The 24974-nt window shown below is 42.6% G+C and overlaps 1 protein-coding gene across 1 annotated transcript in view; it reads right to left on the bottom strand.

The window, feature by feature from the left end:
• Window positions 1–22599, bottom strand: part of LRP1B (LDL receptor related protein 1B) — a gene marked incomplete at both ends in the record, with an annotated part of 709648 nt that extends 687049 nt beyond the window's left edge. Inside the window, one exon of the mRNA XM_084264363.1 lies at window positions 22518–22599. Coding sequence (XP_084120489.1) covers window positions 22518–22599 — 82 coding nt within the window. The remainder of the gene's footprint in view (window positions 1–22517) is intronic.
• Between the last annotated feature and the right edge of the window lie 2375 nt (window positions 22600–24974).

The following is a 24974-nucleotide window of genomic DNA, read 5'->3' as shown; positions in this document are numbered from 1 at the left end:
CACTCGGTGACTGATTTGTATTCCAAACTACGCTGGAGAACACAAGGTGCCACACTCGCATCCTAGAAAATGTGAGATTTATTATTTTAAGAAAAGGGGTTTTTTTATAAAAAGCACTAAGTCCTTTACACACTGCCTGTTTTCCCCTTGACAAGTGACCTCAGATACACAAGCCTGACGACTAATATCATATACATCTCTCCGTGGGCACATATACAGAGCTGCATGCATACTGGTGCTTGATTAGATCATCCTGGTTTGACGGGACTAAAATTTTAAGTTCCTGGAACAATATGTGCTCCCTCTAGTGTCCACAGAAATCCCCTCCAAATGGTGAGCAGCGTGCACACAATCTGAGCTAAGTCATAGCCAGTGTTTTTAAAACGAAGGCATAGAAAAACTAATACATGGTTTAAAAATTAGTAGACACCGAATTAAATCTCGCCCTTTCACGCTTCAAACAGGAGCTAAAAGTTAATGAAGGGTTAAGGCTGCATACAGACCTGGGCAGGAAGAGATCCACATAACAGAGGGAACAGAGGTGGAGTTTTGACCAAAAACCTATCTACTGAATTTCTCTTCAGTCACAAATCAGTGCATTTGAACTGATACGTTGGTCTAGTAATTTGTCTCTAAGAAAACAGCAAACACTATAAATTCACAGTAAGATTAAAATCAATTCTTTAAATCAAAGTTTTCTGCTTGTTGGTTTAAATCAGAGTTAAATCACTTTGATTTAAGTCAATTCACCTTACTGAACCCTTTAATCTTTAAGTCAATGACAAAGCAGCCATTGACTTGAAGAGGATGGTTCAGCAAGATACCCTTCGCCTGCGCAAGCCAAACCCTCGCCTGGCTTTGCCAGCATCACATTTAAACAGTTATCAGCCACATCTGATGAATGTTCTCTACAGACTGACATAGAACAGCGTCAGGGACGGCACCAGCTCATGCTGTAAGACTAAGGCCACATGCTGTCCCCTGCATGTTTATCTCTTAACTAGCCCTGACTGAAAGCCAACTTACTTCCTCCTCCAAGAGCACCCAAAACCCAGGTCCAGCAGCAGGCACACAGAACCGTTTGAACCAGTGCACAACTCTGTTTACATCCAATCAGACCCCATCTGTCCGCTTGCACAGAATCTATTTGGCAAGCTCAGGCTCTAAGAGTTTTCTGCACTTGAATTGTTCTTTTCTGGGGCACAATTACAAATGCAGCATTTTTAATAAAAAGCTGGCTAATGTTTTACTGCCGTTGCAGTGAAAGATCCTGCATTCATTATTCACAACTTGCTCTGAAGTCATGGCTGGATTTTGCCAACACATTAATTCTCACTATTTTTCTGAGGGGAAGGAAAAAAAACCCACCCAGAACTTTGGAGGAAAACCAAAGTAGTGAGCATACACAAGCAGACAGACAACTTCAAATCAGAAAGCGTTTTCAGCTAAAAGATGGTCCCACATAAAAATAGAAAAGCAATTTAAACAATCAAATTAAATAATGCAATTAAACCAAACTAATTCATATATTCCCATGGGTCTCTTGATGAGCTCTAAAATTAGGACCAAGTTAACTGAAATAGTGTTATTAATTTAACATAACAATGTAATGGTCTCCCAACACCACACCACCCCCAAAAAAGGGCTATTTCATTAGATATCCCATCTTTACATATTTGAACTATCCCTTTCTTAATAGCCATTTCTGAGCATCCAAAGGGCTTTTGTAACTGGTTACAGCTTTCTGGGAACTGCATGTAGTTCTGATAAACACTGACATAATAAAATCAGAATCTACTGCCTATAATGAGGCAATTATCTTGCAAGCTAAAAATAAACATGAAAAATCCAATTAAATTATTTTATTCTCACTAATACTGACCAGTTGTTTTCCCCTGCACCTTTTACTCAGAAAATACGCACAAGTTAATGTGCAATTTGTACCCAGAAGCAGGCTCATGCTGCTGTATATATACATATTTGGAACCAAATTTCACATCTTATGGACACACCTTCAAGAAAAATGGAGCCCTAACTCAATAAATACTGTTTTCATGTTTGCTTCAACTCTTCTGGGAGGCATCAGCAACAACAGCATTACCATATCCCCAGGGCAGTCAAGAAATCAGTAGCTTATTACCTATGATCATCCCAAATTGCAGATGAATTACATAATTTGTCTTTGCAGGTCACATTATGGTGACTACACTCACATCGGTGAATATCAACACAAAATTGTCCCCATGGTTACACCTTGATTAATTCCTGTATTATTTGTAGAACTTTAGCATAAGCAGCTGCTGGGCAGAAACCCAATGTAAACAAGGTACCCTGCTTAACTGGGATATCCTATTGAATTATCTTTTATTGTACCACCAGAAGGCTATTAATAGTGACATTTTCAATAAGCTGGATTTTTGAAAGTGAACTAGGAATCACCACAGTGGGAAGGCACTCAGAAGTTATTGCTACAGCACTGAAGAAAAACGAACACAGTTATTAGATGTATTTTTAAAGAGAGACTTTTTTTTCCCCCTACATGAAAAGCTGCACTTAGTTTTAGGATTTCAGGTGTTGCCTGAGCAAAACAAGGGTTGCAATTGCTTTGCAAGGGAAATTCCAATTTGACAGCAACAAGCATAGCATGTTAAATAAAAAGGTAGTAGGATTTTAAAGACTATAACAACAAAGCAAACCACAGAGGACAGAAGAGCATCACAGTCCGATGGCAGAGTGATCCAGGAGCAACTGCACAACAGTAAATAAGTAACAGGGTTTTGTTCACAGAGCTTTTCAATCAAAGCCATGGGTATTACATTAGAAAGGGATTCCTTTTAAAGCTAGTTTAAAATATGAACACTAAGAAGATGTGGAGATAGGTCTCATACAGCAGACACACCAGTGCTTTCTTCAGGAACATCTGCTATACTAAAAGCATATAAAGGTGGGGGGAAGCTGGGGTAGGCAGCAATAGAGTAAGCAGAGAAAATACAAATAGAGTAAGTCTGGTGGATGTCCTCCCAGTCTTGCAGCAGGTTCTGCCTTGCATCTATCCAGAATCAGATACATGGATTTGGGCCAAGAAACACATAGTTATGATTTTATTGAACAATCTTTATTGGAGGAGAGGGGTTGTTAAACTTTCCCTTAGAGCTTTTTTTTTAAAGGAAGTTTAGTAAAAAGGTTGAAGCTCTGGGGATGGTTTCTGCAAGAGCTTTACAGACCCAGAGTGAATCTGCTTATGTAGAACAAGGAAGGAAAAAGAAAACTTCCTCAAGAAGGACACCTACTTTCCATTTACCTTTTTCTTCCACTGCACAACCCAACATCCCTTACCTTTTTTGGCCACAAATTTGAGGACTCTTCTGGCCACTTCACCCACCTCCCATTTTTCCTTTTTATCATGTTAATAGAAGCCTTTGATTTATTTTTCTAAACACCTACTAAAACTACAGTCCCATGGGCTCACCTTCACATCCCCCTTCTCACTTCATCACCAGCTAATAGGTGGTATTTGAAGCCTGGCAATTTCTCACACTCATGGAGTGGGTGTCCCAATGTCTTTTGAAGAGAAACTTTGATTTGTCTACTTGCTTTCTTCCCAAATGCAACCCTTTTGCTACATTAGATAACCCCTGACTCAATGCACATCCAATATGCAATTTTGTAATTTTTTGGTAACTGATCCTCCACTCAGTAAAGAACTCAATTTTGCAGGTTCATAAAAAAAATTGGCTTGCAAAGGCAAATTAAGGGAAAAAAAATGTCTTATCCTTGAAAACGCAATTGTTATATAACCCCTCATTTTTAAGATTATTCACTGAATAATGACTTTGGGAATATCTTGTGAAGATCAGTTTTACACGTCTATTAGTTTCTACACCCTCGCCAATCCTGTGCCTTATCACTCACCCTGTTCTCTCTGGCAAGAGAGCTGCAAGAGCAGATTTGTGTTAGATTTTGTTGGTCCTAGCCTACAACACACCCTGTCTAGCTAAGAAAAGGAAATAATACAACCAAGGCTCAAGTGAACTTGCTCCACAGCCCCAGGTACTTGCCAGACCAGGTATTAGGAGACCATGGGGAAGACGATCGGTTTTGAAGCAGCAGGTTGCAGAAATACTGAGAGCAGGTGGTAGGACAGCAGGATGTATTACTAGAGATGGTTTTAAGGATTCAGCAAAGGGAATCTTTGCTACGAGAGCTCCCCCAGGAGCCTGGCTTTGGGCTTGCCTGGAAGGGTCAAGCTGGCACAACCCATTCTGGAAGGGGCTCTGCACAAATCAAAAACATCACCTCTACCTTGAGAAAGTGGAAGGGCTTGGCCTTTTTTTAGATTTACTCTGGCCTTGTAAGGAACAGAAACAAGCACAGTTTCCATGCAGGCAGGCAGTCTGCCTCTCCTGGTGGCAGTGGCCAGTTTTCTTGCCTGAAATTAAGTTATAAATAGCAGTATTATTCATGAACCAACAGCAGATACTCAAACACGTCTCAAAGACAGACTGACTGTAAACCAAGCCAAAGCAATACACACAAATCCATACCACTCCTAAAATAACCTCTCTTTTGTAGCTCGTAGCCAAGGAGCAGCTGCATCCTCCTGGTACAGCAGGAATGTCAAAGGCATCTTCCTCTTTATCCATTTGGATGAACTTGCTAAGAGAAGCCGTGCTGCTGGAGCAAATCAGGTACAGTTTCAAACAGAGATTAAGTGACTTTCACAAGTTGGAAAGAACACTAGAATAAGGGGAACGAAAGGGAGGAAAGATTAAAAGAAAGGTGAAGAGGTGACCTCCTTTGATGAAAGAATGAACAGGTTAAAAGAAAAAGAAAAAAGAACATCCAAAACCCAAAAGCTCAAGACTTTCCAATGGTATTCAGACAAATGCCAAATAGGAAGAGATTGTTAAAGTTCCTGGAATTAAGACTTACAGTTTTTGTTAAATAAAATATAATTTAATTAATATTTTACATCTATTTTAGGGGCTTGTTTTTCCTTTCAGATTGTAGGGGTATTTTTAAAAGCCTATCTATTAGTATACACTTTGTATAAGTGAGACAGATTTTTGAAATTGGATTCCTAATTAAATAAAATCAACAGATGGCACTCTATAGGCAAGTCGCAATTTTCCTCATTTCATATTTTGCTTTGACTGAGAAACCTTGTGTGATTTCAGAAGTCAGTGACTCGAGCATGACTACTCTGAAAATCCTGCATGGAAGATGTTTAAAGTGCACGGTCCCTAACCATGTCAGTAATGCCAGATGAAAGAAGTATGTACAAGCCCAAGGATTTGAATGAACTTGCTTCAGCGGTACAAAGCACTGCCATTCCACTCAGCAATTAAACATTTCCTAATATTTTACATTAATAACAAGGTTTCACAGCCAGTCGGATTGTGGTTACCATCTGTTAACGAGCCCATTTCATTCAAGCCCCCCAAGACACACTGACCACAGTTAAAGTGCAGGACTTTGCACAGTACTGTCCCTGAATGGGAAACTCTGCTTACCTGACTGTACAGAATCTTTAAAAAGAAGAGAAAAAACAAGTCAGTAAACTGAACTGCACAGACTATATCTCACCAATGAAAAGCAGAAGCGGGTCCTCCTCACTGCAGCCCTTCGATGCCAAGTCAGCAGCCCTCATGCACTTCGCACATGACAAGCGCAACCTTCCTCTAGCTAACTTTACCTTCCATAACCCTTGGCTGGAAAACAAGATTGACTGGGTCTGACTTCTGAAATCCATTGCTCTGACACAGAGGGAGTTCTGTTCTGGACTGCATAGGAGATGATTTCAGCAGCACTGCCTAGCTGAGGAACAGTCAGAGGCAACTCGGGCTGCCGCAGCACGGGCACAGACCTTTCTGTGCAGTGATTCCCCTGAAACAGTATTATCTCAGGCCCTACTTTGACTCAAGCAGGAATTTTTAGCTAGCACTAAATTAACTACCCCCCAGTCCCTCCATTTTTTGGACAGGAGTACAAACAACATGTTTTTAATTGGTTATCACAAGTGAAAGGTGCCTACACTGCCATTCCAAAGAGCAGGCTGCCATGTAACCGCATGGGTTTTCATCCTTGTGCAAATAAGGCACAAGGATGGTTGTAGGGTGGTTTTGCTGTGTGTAATATCTGGATTAGCAATTAACATTTTAATTAAAGATGGATTAACCAATATTAGGAAAATTATGTCTGGAACTGTTCAATTTAAAATTCACCATATATGTACAGATAAACACATCTTTAAGTGCAAGTCATTTCCTGGTCTGTGTAAAAGTGATATGATTTCTAACTCTGAGAGACTGCATAATAATTTGATATTATTACACATGGAGATAACTACTGAACAAATACAATACATGGGGAATTACTATTTTTGAGAAGCTGTATAATTACCATTAAATTAAGTGTTAGATGTTCATTTAGCTCAAGTTCTGACTGCAGTTCAAGAAGCTCTGCCTATAGACTAGTTTAATTTAGCTACATTTAAAAGGGAGCATAATGGCGAAGGAGGACACACTGTTCTAAATGTAAATTGTATTAGCAACAACATATTGAGATTTCTGTACTTCTTGTTCCATTTGCAGGTTTTTCTGCCACGAGAATAAATCACAGCGTGTTTTCTGTTCTTGTAGCAATCTTTGCAGCGAGAAACCAGAATCTGTACCATGTGCTTTTCACTCTGCATCTGGTCTCCTTTTGTGGATGCATCCTGGGTGCTGGGTTTGCTTTTCCTGTTGTTTTGTTGTTGTGGGGTTGGTTTAGGGTTTTTATTTTGGGGAGGAGGGGGGGGCAGCCAGGGAAGGCAACACCTGCTAATCTCCATCTCACCTTCTTTCCAAAGCAGACAAAACTGTGATCAGGGAATAAGTGGCACTAATGGCCCTGCAACCCAAACAGAGAATAGGAAAAATAATATAATGTGTGCAATATGTGAACCTATTTACTGGTCATTAAAATTACACAGAAATTGCTCTTTCAGTCCAGGCACGGATAGAAACTGGGACAAGCATGCTTATGGCAAACAGTATTATCAGAACCTGCAAAAGTCTTAAATGTTCTCATCAGCATCTTTTGAGCTAATTTAGATACAGCTGAATGATTTTGCATTTATAAAAATTTAGTATTCTTGGAGGCCTAGTAAATAGCATAATAAATACAACAAAGAGCTGATTTATATAGCCAGTCTTTTTACTATTTAGTACCAAGGTATTTTAGCTCACAATAAAATAGTCAAAAAATAAATCCAGATCTCTCTAGCATACTGCTTCTAAAGCGACAAACAAACAAAAAGTCTTGTAAGCCAATTAGCTTCAAAAAGGCAAAGCTTTCTGGGGGTTCAACACCTCCCTGGGTTTAAGCTCACTGAAATGAGCAGTGATGAAGAAGTTTGTTTGCAACAGGTAGCAAGGTGGCAGAGCACCTGCTGGCTGGTAGTGGCAGATGTCAATGAGAAGCAACTTCAACATTTCAGAGCTTCGCAGAGAAGAAAAACATCTACAGGAAGGGAATAAACTTTTTCACACAGATCAATGTTTAAGGCAGTATTTATATAGGTCATGTCAGATTTGAGTATGATTCCTTACTGTAAGTCAAAGTCTTACATTAAAAAAAAAAAAAAATCACTCAAAGCTTGGGAGAGAGACTAACAACAAGAAGTAACCCAAGTCTACATAAGAACTTGGAAAGCACCAAAGCAGCAGAAATTCATTTTAGAGCTGCTCATTTGAGTTTAGGCATGACAGCTCATTATTTCACAGCCAAGCAGCAACAGAGAAATACTTTGGTGATGCTTTGCCATCATCCTTCCTAAAGGCTGGCCCCAAATTTTCAAGACATAACACAGATACCAGTGCTGACATTATTCTGGACCATACTGAAGTTCAAAGCCTCAGGCTCAGAACCACCTTACCCACGTTTCACCATACGGAACTTAGTACTGAACAAGAACAGAGCCAAAGGAGAAAGGTAGGGATGGGGTGAATTCCAGGAAGACAGGCTTCTTTCCTACCCAGATAGCCTTCATGACTCAGGCAGGCAGTAGTAGAGCAAACACACCCTCAGTGCCTGCCCCAGCATCCCAGCAGCTAACACCTTTTTCTTTCCAGCCCCCAACTGCTGGCTTCTACACAGATTAACCAAGAGGCAAATACTGTTCTCAGACTCACCCTGAAAGCCTTTGTGAAAAATATAAACTGCACGATTTAACATCTTTGAGATGCCAAGAGACATTACACAGTGCACCAACAGACCACGGCCAGCTGCAGAGGTAAATCACTGCACCCACCTGCAAAGCTGCACCACAACAGCTGTATTCCTACAGTTGCTGTCGTTTATTATGTACTACCTTCATCCATTGAGAAGTTCTCCAGCGTGAATTTAAGACAGACAGGCCCAAAACATCTCCACTGTAAACACAGACAGCATTCTGTGTGCCTGTTCTTTTCATATTTTTTAACTTAGTCCTTAAAGCAACCTTGGAATTAACACCTTGTTGTTTCTTTACCTTGTCAAACCAGGCGTGCCCATTAACACCGCAGAAGTCAAAGCAGAAATAAACAGCACCGACTGTCAAAAGCCCAGCTGCATTATTGGGAGAATAAAAACAAAGTGCTCATCGTAAATCCCACTAAAAGGGAAGTTCTAAACTGTGCTCACAGAAGTTGCTGTAATAGTTGAGGGGAGAGAGGGTATTTCGGAGTGGCACGTGTGCCGCCTGAAGCGAAGCTGTCATAGCAACAACCTCATTAAAGCATCCCTCACGGGAGCACTAACCTGTATTCCGACTGTTGGAAAGATGTCATTTATAATGGGACTTAATTCAGTTAAGAGTCAAAGTATAGTAGACCTGCAGAAAAGTGAAATTGCTAATTTAAGGAATTCACAAAGGCACACGAACACAAATGCTGTATCCAACACCTGTGAAAAATGTGGCTTCTGCCCTCATCGTTTTCCATTCCCCAAAGCCCCCACCCATACTTTAGTTTTTTTACACCCATGATTTGCAAGTTATTGGCAATTCCTCTTTCCTCCTCATCACCCATCTAGCCAGGGCTCAAAGAGAGGCTTTTCTCATATTTTTTATTACCCCTACACACGAGGCATCGCCATCTCACCCTCATTTTCTCCAGTGCTCACAGCGAGCTCCTGCTCCAGCAGCCCATAACCCAGAGCCAACGTTGCTGAATATATTGATGCATGTTTGGATCTCACTTTTAAAGATCTATGATTTAATAACTTTAATTGACAGCAATAACACATAAGTACAATATGTTTTGGAAGGGCCTTTTCTTTTTCAAAGGAGTAGATTTAATTGTAAATGAAGAATGAAAGAAAACTGCTCTGCTTCGTAAATGAGTCGTTAACCTTTCAACCCAAGAGCCACTACTGGAAGCCTGACCAGAGGGGCTGCAAGAGCTCCAGCAGTGGGTTTAGACTTTTGAGCTGCCTCAAACACTTCCAAACTTGGTCTTCATCACCCCAAAACAGTCAGTTGACATAGCATCAGTGCTATCGTGAGACAGGTTTAGAGTTTCCCCCTCCTTGGGCAGATCTTACAGAAGTAGTAAGCTTTATGGTTTCTGTGCTCATAAATGCTGTCTGCCTGCAGTTTAAGCTAAAGCCCCAACTGTTCATTTGTCACCAGTCCTTTGACCTTGAGTGGCATATCCAGATTTTTTTCCCCCTGCAAGCAGTTGCCAAACAGTATGTGCAATCTCCCCAAGGGTCAGGGAGCTGCAGGAGTGCACAGGGCAGCACTCCCAAGCAAACCACTACTAGCAAAGCACAGAAACTTCCAGTTGCAAGTTCCAGGGCATCTCAGAGTTCAGACTCTTAATTCTTACTGTTCTCTCAAGATTGCTTGGAAAAATTATATGAAATTTTATTTAAATCAGCTCTCCAGAAAGACAACACACTTGGCATTTTTATTTATTTTTCATTAAATCCTGTAAGGCACAAACTTGATTCCAACTCCTGCAGAAATTAAGACTTGCAGCTCCTGTATTTCAAACACAGCTTTATTGTGTCACTTAGAACAACCATCTAATACAGGGAATAAGTAGGAAAAGTGCCCTTGCAGCATGACTTGCATAAAATAGGTTATTTACATCAGGATACCAACATGTCTTAAGAAGAAAACACTGCTCTTATTTGCACCATTCTTGGTTACCCACACAGACCCTTAGCAAGAAAGATTCCTGCTGTGCTTATAAAATAAATACTAATTTTCTTTTAATCACTTTCTTGTAATTGCAAAACAATTATCTTCTGGTTTATTTTAATAAACACCTCTGCAGCTCCAGGTATGATTTTATCTGGTAGGTACACATGGAGCTGTGCAAGGCTTTCTGTATTTTAATGTGTCTATTTGCTAACTGTTGGCAGAGTTGTACAAGAATATGCTTGAAGCCAGTTGCAACTTACAGATTTTTCAATAAAAAGGGAGAATTATTGGCTGGATAGTTAATTAAATGGCACTGAGATCTCCCCCCCCCCCTTCACAAACTCCAGTTAATATTCCAAACCTGTATTAGGTGACCCAACAACACTGAAAATAATAAATCTTCATTTATTGTCAGTAGATTTTTAACTTTGTTTTAAACAGCATAATGAACACATTTCAGGAGAATATATTAGTTGTGCCAATGTAATAAGAGGGAGATTGATGGAGCCTTTCCTTTTGTTTCTCCATACAGGGTAGAGCCCAGCTATGAGAACTCGGGGAAGAAAATCCCTTAGTTTCTCCTTATTCAGCGATTCCTTTGCCTTTCCCAGGACACTGTTTCTCTTCCCTGGACTATTCCTAGCCAGTCATCTCCAAGTCTCAGCCACAGAAAGACTCTTAAGGTATTTTCCTTTAAAAATTACATTTACCAGAGTTACAAAACCTGACCCCAGCCACTTTCACAGGAAAGCCTGGGATGGGGAGGCAGAAGGTGTAACTTTGGGAAGTACATCAGCCCCACTGCTCTAGCAGGAAGTACATGTCTTAAGTGGTGTTTTCCTCCCAAGTACAGGTAAGCATATTGCTACCAGCTAATGAAATTCATACACATGCCTCCTACTTACTGCTTCTGAAGGATATGCTTTTGGATGTTTTCTGGTCCATCAGCCCTTGGCTCCTAAGAACACATTAGTCTGCTTTTTATTCCTCTTGTAATTAGAACCAATGTTCAGGCTATTGAGAGAATTAGGGAGATTAATATTAATGAGCTTTTGGACGATGTTAGAAGACAGTTTCAGCCCTCAACTGCAAAGCATTCTGGCTTAGCTTGCCAGGGGTTTGGTTCTGTCTGTTGGCTTTAAACATTAACAGATTTCTCAAAAAACGTTAGGACTATCTATGCATTCAAACTGGCCAATTTTCAAAGCTCTGTTTATACCAACAAATCACACACTCCTGTCCCTAAAATCAAAAGGGCTCTAAAGATTAGACTACTCAAAGCACAGTTTTGGGGGATGTGCTTATGTTAAATAAAACCAACTGCTTCAAAGGGCAGCGATTTCCACAGCACAAAGTTCTCCCCAAGTCCCAAACGCAAACACTATCTGCAAAGTCCATATGCTTTGTATTTCACAAAAGCTTTGCAGAATACATTTAGCATAAGAGAAAACAGAGTTAGGTTTTACTCTTCACTTCATCTTGTGGACATAAAGGTGTCAATAGAAAGATGCCAACCAGGAAGCTAACTGTAGCCTATGCAACTTTATTACTGAAGTATGGGGCGGGGGGGGATTACTTTGTGTTACAGTGGTAGCAATTTCTTTTGGAATGAGCTACTTTTAACCTTCAGTTATTTATCAGTGGTTAAAAAAAATTCTTTATGTCTAGAATAAGGCAGGTGAATGTAAAATACACTCAACGCAGACCTGACCTCCCACAGCATGTTATCATTCATTTCTATAAAAATTAGATCTGGATCATCCATGAATTCTTCACTAATACATTCATTCCCAAAAGGAAGTGCTTCAAGGAGGCTCCTGTATTTTCAGGAAAGAAAGAAGGGAGGTTGATTTCCCCATGGCTTATAAAAGACAATACGTGCAGATACCAAGTGTTGCTGCTTATCTCTTCACCTATTCAGAAATACAAGCTCCTTTTGGTTCAGAAGCACTGTGGAATCTGTTAGGGGCTTTGTACTGGACACAGTCTTTCTTGCTCCATACCAAATAATAAATAATCCTGTAATTTACCCAGTAACCCTCCCCACCTCTCTGTTTCCATTATCCACCTTTGGTTTGTTTCCCTGCAGCTGCAATCCCAAGTGAAAGCAGCATTCAACAGGCACCTGTACCTCAAAAGCTGTTCCTCTCTGATAAGGTCTGCAGCACCTGGAGTTATTAGAGAAGAGAGAGCCTACTGAAGGTGCCAATGTGAAATCAGAAGCAAATAAGTAGAATTACCACTCCCACTGCCCAGAGTAAAAGCACAAAGCCCATGGCTAGTGTATGCTTCCCGCATGAAACACAACATCCTAATATTCCCACTTAGGGGAGGCAACTTCTCCACTCCACATAGAACTGGGTAAGACGTGGAATGAAACATAAGAGAACGTGTTTAACTAGTAAGTGGAAAATTACTTATCTACATGCACAGTCAGGCAGCAGTGACCACTTCAAGACAGCCATCCCCAACAGACAGGTATTTCCTCCCCAACAGTCATTAGCCAGCTTCAAGAGCAGGCACTCAGCAAGCGTTCATCTACTCCTAGGACCACCAAGGCCATGCTGTGCTGTCTTTAGCTAAAACACAACCTTGGCTACTGTAGGTTTAACACAGATTGTTGATCTATTAGGCTCTGACATTTTTCATTAAGAGATATAAACCTGTAGAAGACACTCTCTTACACTTGCACATTGGCATCATGCTTTTCCTAGTCACTTCAACACCCCCTTACAATGTACTTGAATTTCTTTAGGTTGCTGGACTTCCAAACACAAAGCAGAAGCAGAACCCAAGTTGCACCACAACCACTAGCTCTTTATTTTACCCAAATGGTTTTAGCTAAACTATTAAGACTGACAACCAGACATTAAGACCTCCTGAACTGTGGAGTCTTTCACTGGCCATCCTCGGAGCACCAGTTCACAACAGAATGAAAGGCACAGGCAATCACTGCCAGTTTAGTTGCATTACAACTTCATTGCAAGGTACTTTTGCCACAGTGTGATACTATTGTGAGAAGAAGGGCTACCAATTCATGTAAATCGGTGTGGTTTCATTGAGGAGCATTTAACAACTGACAAAAATCACCACATGGTTTGTAGGGCTTTGCTCATTACTGAGTACTAATTGCTTAGGAGAGTTCTGTTTCAAAGAAAAAAAAATTTCTATTATGTAAGAGTATGAATTTTACCACGAATATTCCACAGCAAAGGTAGTAATGGCATTAGAAACACAGGCAGGTTTTATAAGCCCAAACGTGCTTTAAACACTGAGCCTCGCGGTTTGTAGTGGAGCTGTAATTCAGAATTTTGTCGTCATCTGTTGACAGCCATCTGCTTCGAACTTCTTACTGGCCTAAGAGCGGCCAAAATGGGGCATTACATAGAATTTCTATACAGAAAGGAAAACTATTCACAGGACAAAGGCTGGAGACCTGGACACACATGCCTAGAAATCTGAGGGGAATAAATAAGAAAATTACAGAAGCCTAGATCTGACACTCTGCTGTGATATTACTGGAGAGGCAGTTCTCAGGTCTCGGAAAACATAAAAGTGGCAGATTAGCTGACACCAATTCTCCAGAGTAGTATAATCTACAGAGTAAATGGGTAATATTGTGTACTGTCAACTCTGTTCAAGTCACAGCCATTCAAAACCCAGAGAAAGAAACGTAACCTAGCAAGTGCAAGCCAAGGAATTCATTCAGATGGGTCTGTACATACACGCTGACCTAAATAGCTTGCTCCAATTTGAAGAAATGTGATAATGGGCCACTTGGGTCAGGGCATAGGAGCTCGTCTGCTCAAAAAAAACCCCTGGTACTCCTGGCTTTGCTGCTCTCAGCAATAGCACCTTTCATGGTTCTCCCTACACATCCAAGGTTTTACATCCACATGTATGTACGTGCAATACATTCTTGCAGAAGCAGCTGATAGCAGCCCTGCAACATTAACTGCTGCAGATCAGGTTAGCCTGCACAATACCTTCTTGCTCCAGCACTGCCTTGCTTTGTTTCCATCGAAGACATCACAGCAATTCAACCTGACAAGCTGTAGGCATGGGACAGCACTTCACTTTTCACACTTCTGTGGTCTCGACTTGCTTCATCTCCCTTGTATATGATTTAATGGTGTAGCCTCTAGTGTTTTGCCTAAGACTGCTGTAGTAAGACACTAACTACTAGAAGCAGCCATTTGCTGTTGACCATTCTTTCTGTAATCTGAATATAAGATTAAAACACCTGGTTTATAACATGGGACCCAAGAGGAACAAATTCAGCTTTGCAGACTTCTTGCCTTGCTTCCTAGTCCTTAACTCCCACTGGCTGCAAACATCCCTAAAAACCCCCACTTCAATATACAGTTACGCATAATAAGCCTATTTCAGTCCAAGTGGTTTTGATGATCGTTGAAGTTATGCCAGTTTCCTTCCAGGCAGTACACAGGTATCAGTACTGGAGAATGCACAGGCTTGACCCATGCCTAGTTATGCTTTATGAAATACTGCTGGGAAAAAGAGCTACATGCCCCGAAGTCAGGAATACTTACCCCTTGATAATTCTGCAAAGATTCATAGGGAATGAGAAGGTACCACCTTTATATTCTTTCTAGATCAACAAAACCCAACCAAAGCAAGACAGGTTTTCCACATGAACAGCACTATGTTCCATCTAAACCAAACAGTAGCTTCATCTGCACTACGTAGAACTAGATTTAACTAACTTAATGACCTCCAAGGAACAGACATCTTGGCATACTGAGCTGTCTCAAATTTCCTCTGGTTTTGACCTTATGAGAAGGCGATTTCTTCATTAAAACAAGTCTTTACCTATTTATTCTCCTCTTCTAGAGAACCATTACAAACTGAGAAATGAAAAGCAATCAAGACTTTGATCCAAGTATTTTTAAGTTAGATGTGAGAACCCATTGACTTCAGTAGTGGAGATTCAGGTCTGTGATCTATTTGTTAGCACAATAAAAAGTAAATAAAAACTGTTCTTTTCTAGAGAAGAAAGGGCTTCATTGGTGAATGACATACTTTCATTTCATAAGCACACAGTTTTACACAAATATCAATATACTTTGGGTAAATCAGTGTGTGTTTGCATATGCAAAAGAGCATCCAACTAGCTATGATCTTACATTGCTCTCTTATCTTCACAGTATTTGTAAGCAAAGAGGCAGGTGTTTGGGGGAAACCTATCTACCACGTAGAAAATTACTGTGATTTTTCATCATCTTGAATTAGCGTAATTTCTCCCAAATTTTACTATCTGAAATAGGGGTATTTCCAGTGCTTTAGAATTATTCTGAAGATCTATGTTTGAAAAATACCTGCCTGCATGTTAAGGGACCTGTAAGTGGAAACACGAATGCTCTCCACCATATCACAGCCTCTGACCGTAGGGCAAATAGCAGCCCAAACTATCTGACAGTATCAGAACTGCATTTTCACAACTGGTGACAAGAACTTTTGCGAGGTTGTGGGTGGGTATATTAAAATCATAAAGCATTATATAAATTCAGAACTTGGGTATCTTTTGTGGGAGCGTGTGTACATGTTACTAGAACAGTCTCCCTCCTCTACAAAAGATCTCACACGAGAAATGCTGCATTTGCAAAGCGCTGCAGCAGCTTTTGTCTTGCACATGGTCTGTTCCCCTTCCAGTACAGGATTTAAAAAGCATCAACTGCTCCTTATTCTCCCAAGTTTTATTTGTTCATTTGAGGAAAAATGATAGTGAGACATTAACTGTTAGTAAAAACAATTATTAGTAGTGAAAGCCTTGAGGAATTACACACACTCCTTACTCTCAGGGTTTATCTTACAGCACTTCCCCTACTGCAATTGACACGCAAGTGATTCAACTGCATCATCCACAAAAGTTAAAGAGAAGTCCTACTAACATTATGTCATAGTCCAAAATACACTGATTATCAATGAAATAGGTATGTTTATTTCTGAAGCAAAGCTGTGTTTCAACAGTTTGGCTCCTCTGGAAAGCCACATCATTCAGCAGGAAGCAGCACGTGAGGTGTTTGGAAACATCCAGCGGGTGCTGAAAGCATATTTCAGGATTAAATGTACCATACCCTAGAACTTGTAATACTGTAATCACTATTTTTCCACCTCACAGACTTAAGACTGCATTTCTGACTGATCAGAAATAAAAACCCCAAAGTGTACCTCACTTCAAGACCAGCATTACATCATCTTTGAAAAGCCCCATGACTTTGTAGAGTTCACTCTATTATTGCAGTGTGTTGGTATTATTAAACAACTGCAGTTTACTACAAAATGGGTGAATAAAAACCTGGTTGCTAGAGGCAGACAACCCTATTTCCAGCAGCTAATTCTATCCTGAGATTGGTAGGGTTCATAAACACCATACACAGACACCAATTCTATATTTACATATTGCTTGAGAAGCAATGACACATATATAACAAAATATAATAGACCCATATAACACTTTCCAGGTATATACAGAGATCTTACTCCTGCTATGAGGATCTTACAAATTAAATCAGATTAATAATATAGTGAACATATTACTGGCAAAAGCATGTGTTTGTCTCTCTAATGATCCTTCCCAGTTCCCATTAAATCTAATTAAAAGGCACTAACTGAGTTTTATTGAAATTCCATTACCGATGTCCAATCCTGCTCACACAAAGCCTGGCACCCATGGGAAACAGCCTTTCCCCAGCCCACTGAGGCTCTGGAGCATCTGAGCATCCAGCATCCACAAAGCGAAGGTGCCCAGTCATCGGGATGACAGCTGGGTTGGGTGGCTGATTTTAAAGTATTGAGTCTTGATTTGTTCATTTCAGATACCCCAAAATGAAGATTCTACTTTACAGCACTAAGCAGTTTTGGTACATCTTCACATTTTTTCACATTATGGTCAACAACTGACCAGCTAGCTGAAACAGAACTACATTTACAAATATTTGTGTCTTCAATAGACAGAATTTAAGGGGGAAAAAAATCAACTTAATTAAAAAAACAAACTAGTGGGTTGGACAGAAGGCGCACAGTCATTATTTGAGTAATTATATTAAAAATCCAATTAGTTTCTAATCGCACTTACAAATTTTAGGACCCAGTTCTGCAGTGTCTACACTTAGCCCAAACTCACACTAAATACAGACCGAATACCCTGCATGGCTTGCATAAAAACAGCCAAGTTCTGATATTTTCATCTCCACTGTTCATCATTAAGAATGTTGTGGGTAAGTGCAATTAAAATGAGTTTTCTAAGCAAAGTTGCTTTTTTTTTTAATTGCTTTTGAAGGAGAAAGACTATTAAAGAAGAGATTAATACATAAAGACTAGGGGAAAAGCAACAACATGCTGTGATTCAAAGGATTGCACTGTAACAAAAACAATGCTCTCCTATCTAAATTACTAGCATTTCTACAGATAGACATAATTCTGAATTTGCAAATTGAAACTGCATACATCCTTTACAGTCAGTACAATAAAGAGGAACCTATTTTCTTCAACTGCAAACAAGGGATAAAAGGACCTGTAACAAGGCACTAGAGGAACACACACTTACAGGCAGCAGACTTATTTTACCCATGTCAAAGTAAGTTTTGCCTCTTACTTCAGAGTGCAGGAAGACTGAATTCCATGTGAGCCTTCAAGGTATGACACATGCTCAAATTTACACAGCAGCAGTCACAGAGCACTTCAAAAGAGCCAGTGTATGAAGTAAGGGCTTCCCTGTAAGGGAACTGTAAGGACAGTTACTTCAACCCAGAGGAGCATCGGCAGCAGCTCTATCATAAATTAGTAAAAGGTTTTGCTACAACACAAGTTCACATACAGTCTTTCCACACCAAAATGCCTACTTTTGAATTTTCAACTGCACTTTACCCTTTTAGGTAGTTTCTGCGTTTCTAACACTTTTATTATACTGAAGGTCTCCAGAAAAACTGTGCTTGAAGTGGCAAGCTGGGTAAGAAAATACACATACAGGTTCACAGAAAACCACACACACAGGTTGTACAGTCTCCAGAAGCATCAGGGAGTTGTGCATGGACTCACTCACTCAACTGAGGACGTGCATACATCACTGATTGCCCATGAAACCAGTCACTGAAGTTGCACTTGTGGACACCTCCCACAGTTCCCAGCTTTTATTACCTCTCATCACACATCCTTCTAACTACTGTCCTAAATCCCTTAAAATGTTTTCACCCTCCTCTAATTTCCCCCTCTCCAATGACACATAAGTTCTTAGGTAATACCATTCCCTGGAAAAGGTAACTAAACAGCAATGTCACCCTGACCTTGGGAGCATCTCTTCAGCATGTAAGATACTAACACTTAGTATCTGGGTTCAAGGCATAACAAACTTAAGCATGCAAACCTACACACTTCTGAAGCAGCACTGAGACAGCTTTCTGGGGGTTTTCTGAGAATTTCTCCAACACGTGGCCATGCTGGAGCTCAGTCTGGTGAAGCATAGCAGTGCTTGGTACAACTGGTTTCAAACATTTGGCTAGCAACAACAAGGCAGTCCTGAAGTCTCCTGGTGTACTACTCAATGTTACCTGCTGTGACACCTTACCATGGAATGAAGGCCATCAGCAGTCAGCACGAGGAGACAGATTCATTTCACCTGGCTTGTGTTCCTGCAGCCAGGGTGAGTAATCCAAACTCCCATCACCTGAACCTTAAACCTAAAAATTCCATTTCCAAGTAATTTGTTTCCAGCCTTCACTTAAATATGCTCAAAGGACACTGGGAAAACAATAAATTCCAAATTTCCTGTCTTTACTCCACTTAGCAGGGAATGCCTCCAGAGAGGAGTAATGTTAATGAAAAATTGTCTCTTCTTTAACAGCTTAAAAATTGGGGAAAAAAAAACTTGAATGTGTGATATGCCATCACTCAGGGAACTGGAGTTTTCATACTGAATGGGAAAATATTTTCAGGGAATGCAAGTCCACCCTTACCAGAAGGCCTCTTTGAAGACTTGACTAATGAGCTATTTCATCTCATCAGTCCTTGGACAACAGGTCCAAAACACTGAAACCACGTATGAAAGTCCATAGCAAGACAGCACTTCAGTGTCACCGACAGCAGCCATCTGCCACCAAAATTGAGCACAACCAACCAGCAGCTTCACCACAAACAAGTCAATTAGTAATGAGCAACACACTCATTACTACAACTGTGGATAAGATTCCACTGACAACACCTGGGGCACCTATGAAGGTTAGGTAACCTCTAGGTAAATCATGCTACTTAGCACAGTAGATTGCTGTAATGCCATTCCACAGCAGCAGAGCCACAAAACCTCAACAAATATGACCAAAAAAAAAGGTGTGTAGGAGCCCAGGTGCAGAGCCAAGGTGGAGCTTCGAGGCTGGAGAGGGATGTGGGAAGGAATAACACCCACTGGAGCTGCACAGCACCTTCAGCCTAAGTGCTCAGGAGGTGGATGAACCTGTGAAGTTGCCCTGCACATCCTTAGGGAGAGCAGATAACAAACGTAAGTCTTCTCGGCTTCCTAAACTGACAGCCAGGTTTTTCTCAGGCTTCTGAAATTCATTTATTGCAACAGTTGCAACTCCTTCACAGGCTGACTGCTAGGGAATATGGGCAAACGAGCTACCTCAGGAAGAGAGCAACTGAAGCGTAAGAGAAGGAAATCTGTACCTCTTCATGGCTTAAATGGCACAGCCTGGACCTCAAACTTTATCCCATTGCCCCCCTGGCTGGATTCCCTTTGCCACATCATTTCCATCTCATTTCCAGCTCCCCATCTCATTTTCTCTTCCCAATACATACATAAAAATATATAAAAACTTAAAGGAGGTCTCTGGCTGATGACAGACCTGATACAATGAAATCCTTCAAACCCAGAGAAGAGACTGAGGTAACAAACTCCAGTGAGGTTTCCCCCCCACACACACCCCCCTCTTCCCCTGATGTTATCCACTGGTCTAACAGAAGGTGCTACCCCTCCCTACAGCACCTCACTAATATTTCATATTACCATGGCTACCACAACACTGCTATTAACACAACCTGTGACATTTTCCCAATTCTCTTATTACCAATGGCGAGTCTCTGTGCATTCCAGATTTCAGTGCCTTTCACACACATCAGGCTTCGCATGCTCCAGTGACTCAGAATTTCCTCCCGTAAAGGAAAAGCAGCTCGGTATGGTCAGTAATTTTTGCTGCGTATCATAAACTTTATCTGATGTGCAAATGCAATTCTCTTCCTGGGTGCCTCATCCTGCATCCCTTTTAGGTTGAGACCACCTGACTTTTTTTTAAGCAAAATACCTTTTAAGTCCTAATTTGTACTCCACTCCATCTTGATAAGACATGACATTATGATATGATGAGTTTGTTGATTGTAAGTAAATTTGATTTATCCCAATTTTTTGGGCTGGTATGATTTTCAAGGATGTTGCCTTTTAAGATGGGATTGATTTTAATGTAAGCTGACAGCACTTCTCTTTTTTTTTGGTGAAACACTAAATCAGAGCAAGTTAACTATGAAAACAAAAACATAGGGAAAACAGAGTAAAATTTAAACACCAGAAATTAATATTCATGGATAATTGTCAGTTGCATATCTCCATCAAAGCAAACAAGAGTGACAAATCAGTTTCCAGAACGATTCCACAGAACGTTGCAAAGTTTGGGCTTTATTCATAAGATCAGATGCAAACTACAGCTGCCGAAATGCAATCTGACCATTTTGTGAATACCATGGAAAGTTCTTGAAGTATTTTCTCCAATCAAAACAGGCACTATCACAAAACCACGAATCTTAACGTATCAAAGTAAAAGCATATGTACCCTTCATGAGATTGGAAGATTTTTTTTTAAGAGCCTTTCCCATCTGACTGTTCAGGTGCCATTCTATTGAACATTACCCCTTGTTTCCTTGCAATATCCTTGTACCTCATGATGCAGTGCTTTAAGCATGCAAGTTTGTGACGCTGCAGCTATACTTTTCTCTTGGATAGGTAGTTATTTCTTATTTTTTTTTACAGCATGAATCACCTATATCATTGTGATAGCTAGATGGAAAAGGGACCGGAGAGGTTTTAGCAGCCCGACCGAAACAGAAACCCGTACCCCGGAGTGCCTACAGGCACCCAAACGAGTTGTAAGCAGTTAGTAAACAATTTAGTAGGTAGTGCGTACGTGATGGAGAGGAGCCGGATGCCTAGCAGTGAGAATTCAATGCTTTACGGAGTTGTATTGCTACTGAAACACGGCTAAATTCTCGCAGACCGGGTACCACAACAACATGAGCAGCCTCATTCATCAGCCCATGCAGTTTGGAAGCTAAAGGGCGACAAACCAGCAGACAGGAGGCGATTTTCTGATGAGCAGCGTTTCCTACAGCGGTAGGAAAACCTGTGCCAGAGTAACACGCTGCCATTCCCGCACCTGAGCGGCACCCAAGAGGGGACTCAGCCTGTACTTTAGGAAATACCCAATCCAAGCGCTTCCCAGCAAAACAGGAGAGGGCTGCTGGTAACGGAACAAAATGCGACAAGAACTCCCGAGGCTGACTCGGGCAGGAGGACCGCTACCCTCCTCGATCGGAGACTTCTCCCGAGAAGAAGAAGAGAGTTCCAACTTCTGAAATTCTCCACGCCTCGGCGAAGCGCGGGGTCCGGAGCTCCTTCTCCCTCACCTCACCGGCTGTACCGGGCTCGGCGGCAGCCACCCGCCGCCTAAATACAAGTTCAGTTCTTTACCCGCTGGCACCTTGGCGGAATGAAACGAAGGAACTTTTGAAACGCTCGGGCAAGCGGAGGGCTCCCGCCGTTCCTGCGGTACATCGCCGCCCAGCCCCGGCGCTCGGCTCGGGGAGAGACCTCCAGCCGGTACCGCTCCCCAGGTCGCTCTCGGGGCACTGGCGGGCAGCAGGTACGCCCGCTGCCAGGGGTGGGGGCTGAACCCCCCCCCCCCCCAAATAACGTCGCCTGGCTTTCCTAGAGAGAAGCAGTAATTGGGGGCCGGTGCGTTCGACCCCGCTCACCGGGAAAGGGGGGGGGGGGGGGGGGCGGCACATCCTTTCCATCCCCCCCTCCTCCTCCGTACTTGCCGCTGTAGGGCTCGCCCGCTTCTCGCTCCGCCGACACCCGCAGCCCAACGCGGCGGCTCCCAAGTTTGCACGGAGCGCTCCGCGGCCGCGCCCCCCCCCCCCCCCCCCCCCCCCCCACGCAGCGCGGAGGGACAGGGAGACGCGCAAGGCACCGCAAAACTTCCCGGGGCGAAGCCGGCGCCGGCGGAAAGTTGCACGGGCTGAGCTGCGGCGCGGAGCTCCGCGCTCCACCGCGGACACGCCTTACCTCCGCGGGCTGCCGCTGCCAGCGCCTCGGCGACGGGCGGTAATCCCCAGAGCGTCGCCAGGGCCAAGAGGAGCGCAGACATCGCGGCGAACCGCGCCGTGGGAAGGAGCCTGCCTGCCGGCCGCGGGTGCGGAACGGAGCGGCAGCGCCGCCGTGAGCGCGGAGCCTCTGCGGGAGCCGCCGCCTCGCCGTCACTTTTCAACGCGGAGCGCGGCTGGGCTCGCCTCACGCAGCGAGCGGGCAGCGCGGGGCGCCGGCGGCCGGCAGCGCCGCGCTCCGCCTCCGCCCGCCCCTCGGCCCCGCCCCGCTCCGCCCCTCCCCGCGCCGCCGGTCCGCCCCCGCGGAGCGCCAGGAGCGCCAGGCGCGAAGCCGCCCCGGGCGCGCGGGGAAGGCGGGAGGGAGGGAAGGAAGGGGCGCCCGCCGGGGCTTAGTCGGGGTTTTCTCGGCGGGCCTGAGGTTAGAATTTCTTTCAAAACTTCTCTGGAAGACAAACCTCAGGCGAGCTGGGGTGGCACGGCGGGTGAGTCAGCAGAACGGGGAAGAGACCCGCAACCCCCAGTGGCTGGTGAAGCAGCGGGGGCACGGAGGAGGCTGCGTGCTTCATGGTGGAGCGACATGGGTTGACACCCAAAGCTTCTTCCCTCACAGGCTTGGCTTCAGGCAATGGTGCACCTCGACGTACATCTAAGCGGGACGCTGGCTCTCCAGTCGGGTTTGTTCCCTGCTTTGTGCCGCTGAACCGCAGCATTGACACACGCATTATTACCCTGAAATCGCCCCGTAACACAAACACCGTTTGCTTATCGCATTTTCACATACTTTTTTCTCTTTTTTTTAAACCAGGCCCCTTAACAGATGAAAGGCGATAAAGCTTTTACATCACCCTCAGATATTAGTTTTCTCCGAAGACAGCAAGGTGCTAAAATTGACTGCTGAGACCTTTACATTTCAAGGGTAAAGCTTCCCTCCTTCTCACTTCGTGTTTATATTCCCCAACGCAAAACCTAAAAACCTTTTCCATTGAGCGGCACAGCCAAGAGGCTTCCAGGGGCAGCAAGACCAGGCAGTGCTGAAGGAGAAATGGGAAATGGGGAGTTTTCTGTTGAAATGAGGGACAGACCCTGTGGCAGTGGAAAAACCCAGTCCTGGTCCAGGGGACTCCTCTGGGCTCAGGGCCTGGCAGGACTCACAGGGGGCTGCTGGTAGCTTTGATGCTGCATAGAATTTCCAGCTGAGGGGAAAAAATCCAGTTGGATCAAGTTCTGCATTCATCCACCGTCTATAAAGCCTGTGTAATTCCCCCACAGCCAATTAGTATTTATACGGCCATAACTGAGCGGAATTATAGATCCCAGTGTAGAAAACCTTTGCTGATACAGAAACGAGCAGATCTGAATTAAGGTGAAAAAAAGTCTGGCAGCATCCATGGTCTTGGAAATCAGCTGCTTTTATAACTAAAATGACGTCGTGCTGAATGTCACACTGAAACGTTATTCCACCTTCTTTACAGATGAGACTGCTTTGCATCCTTCTCTAAACCACCAGAGCCACCTCTATGGCTCCTACCCATTAATTACGATTTTATTTGGGCATCCTGTTACATTTCCAAGATGAAAACATGTAGATGCTCGAGCCAAATAAGAAAATGTGTGAAGGAAAACCAGGGAATTCCAAGTTGTGAGGAACTCCTGCTTAAATCGGTGACATTTCCCACATGCCAGGGCTGTCACATGGTACAAAGAAACACATATTTGCAAGCGAACATGCCGTCCCTGTGTTCTCAGGATGCGGCAACTATCTTCACTGAATAGTCTTCTTTCATCTTGACTTCTTGCATCTTCTGCAAAAGTCTGGAGGTCTGCAAGGTTACAAGTGGTCATGCTTTTCCCCCAAACGTTATCTGTTAATTGGCGTGCTGCCCTTTCGTGCCTTCTCACAGAAGCGCCTCGACTAAAATCCTTCTTTTCAGCCATCTGATGCTTTATTTCTAATTTTCTCCTTTTCGGTCTTCTTCTGTACTTACTTAACAACAGTCCTCACTACTCTTCTTGAATAATTTCCTTTAATGACACGGTGCAATTTACTTCCCATTTTGAACATTAACATTTATGAGAGCCTTTGAAGAATTAATTGATCTTACTTTCAACACCGCAGATCACATATGCACATAAACTTATTAAAATATTTAAATAATATTTATAATAAAAGTCAATGGCCCCCTTGTTTACAGGACATAAAGTGTCAATACAGAGTATGAAGCCAGAATTATGATTTAAAATGCAATTACCTGTAAGTAATCATTTGTCAAATTACTGCCTAAAAATGCAGCTTGCTCTAAGATAGTGCTGTGATAATTACCAGAGAAGACTGGTTTTAGAACACAGGCTGTTGAACAAATACAAGTTGACCTTTGATAAATCATTCTTCTCAACTTAATTTCCATTAAACGTCACTCAC

This window comes from Gallinula chloropus, assembly GCF_964237585.1.
Source record: "Gallinula chloropus genome assembly, chromosome: 5".
NCBI lineage: Eukaryota > Metazoa > Chordata > Aves > Gruiformes > Rallidae > Gallinula > Gallinula chloropus.
Note: the sequence above shows the minus strand (reverse complement) of the source record. Positions and strands in the feature narration are given on the sequence as shown.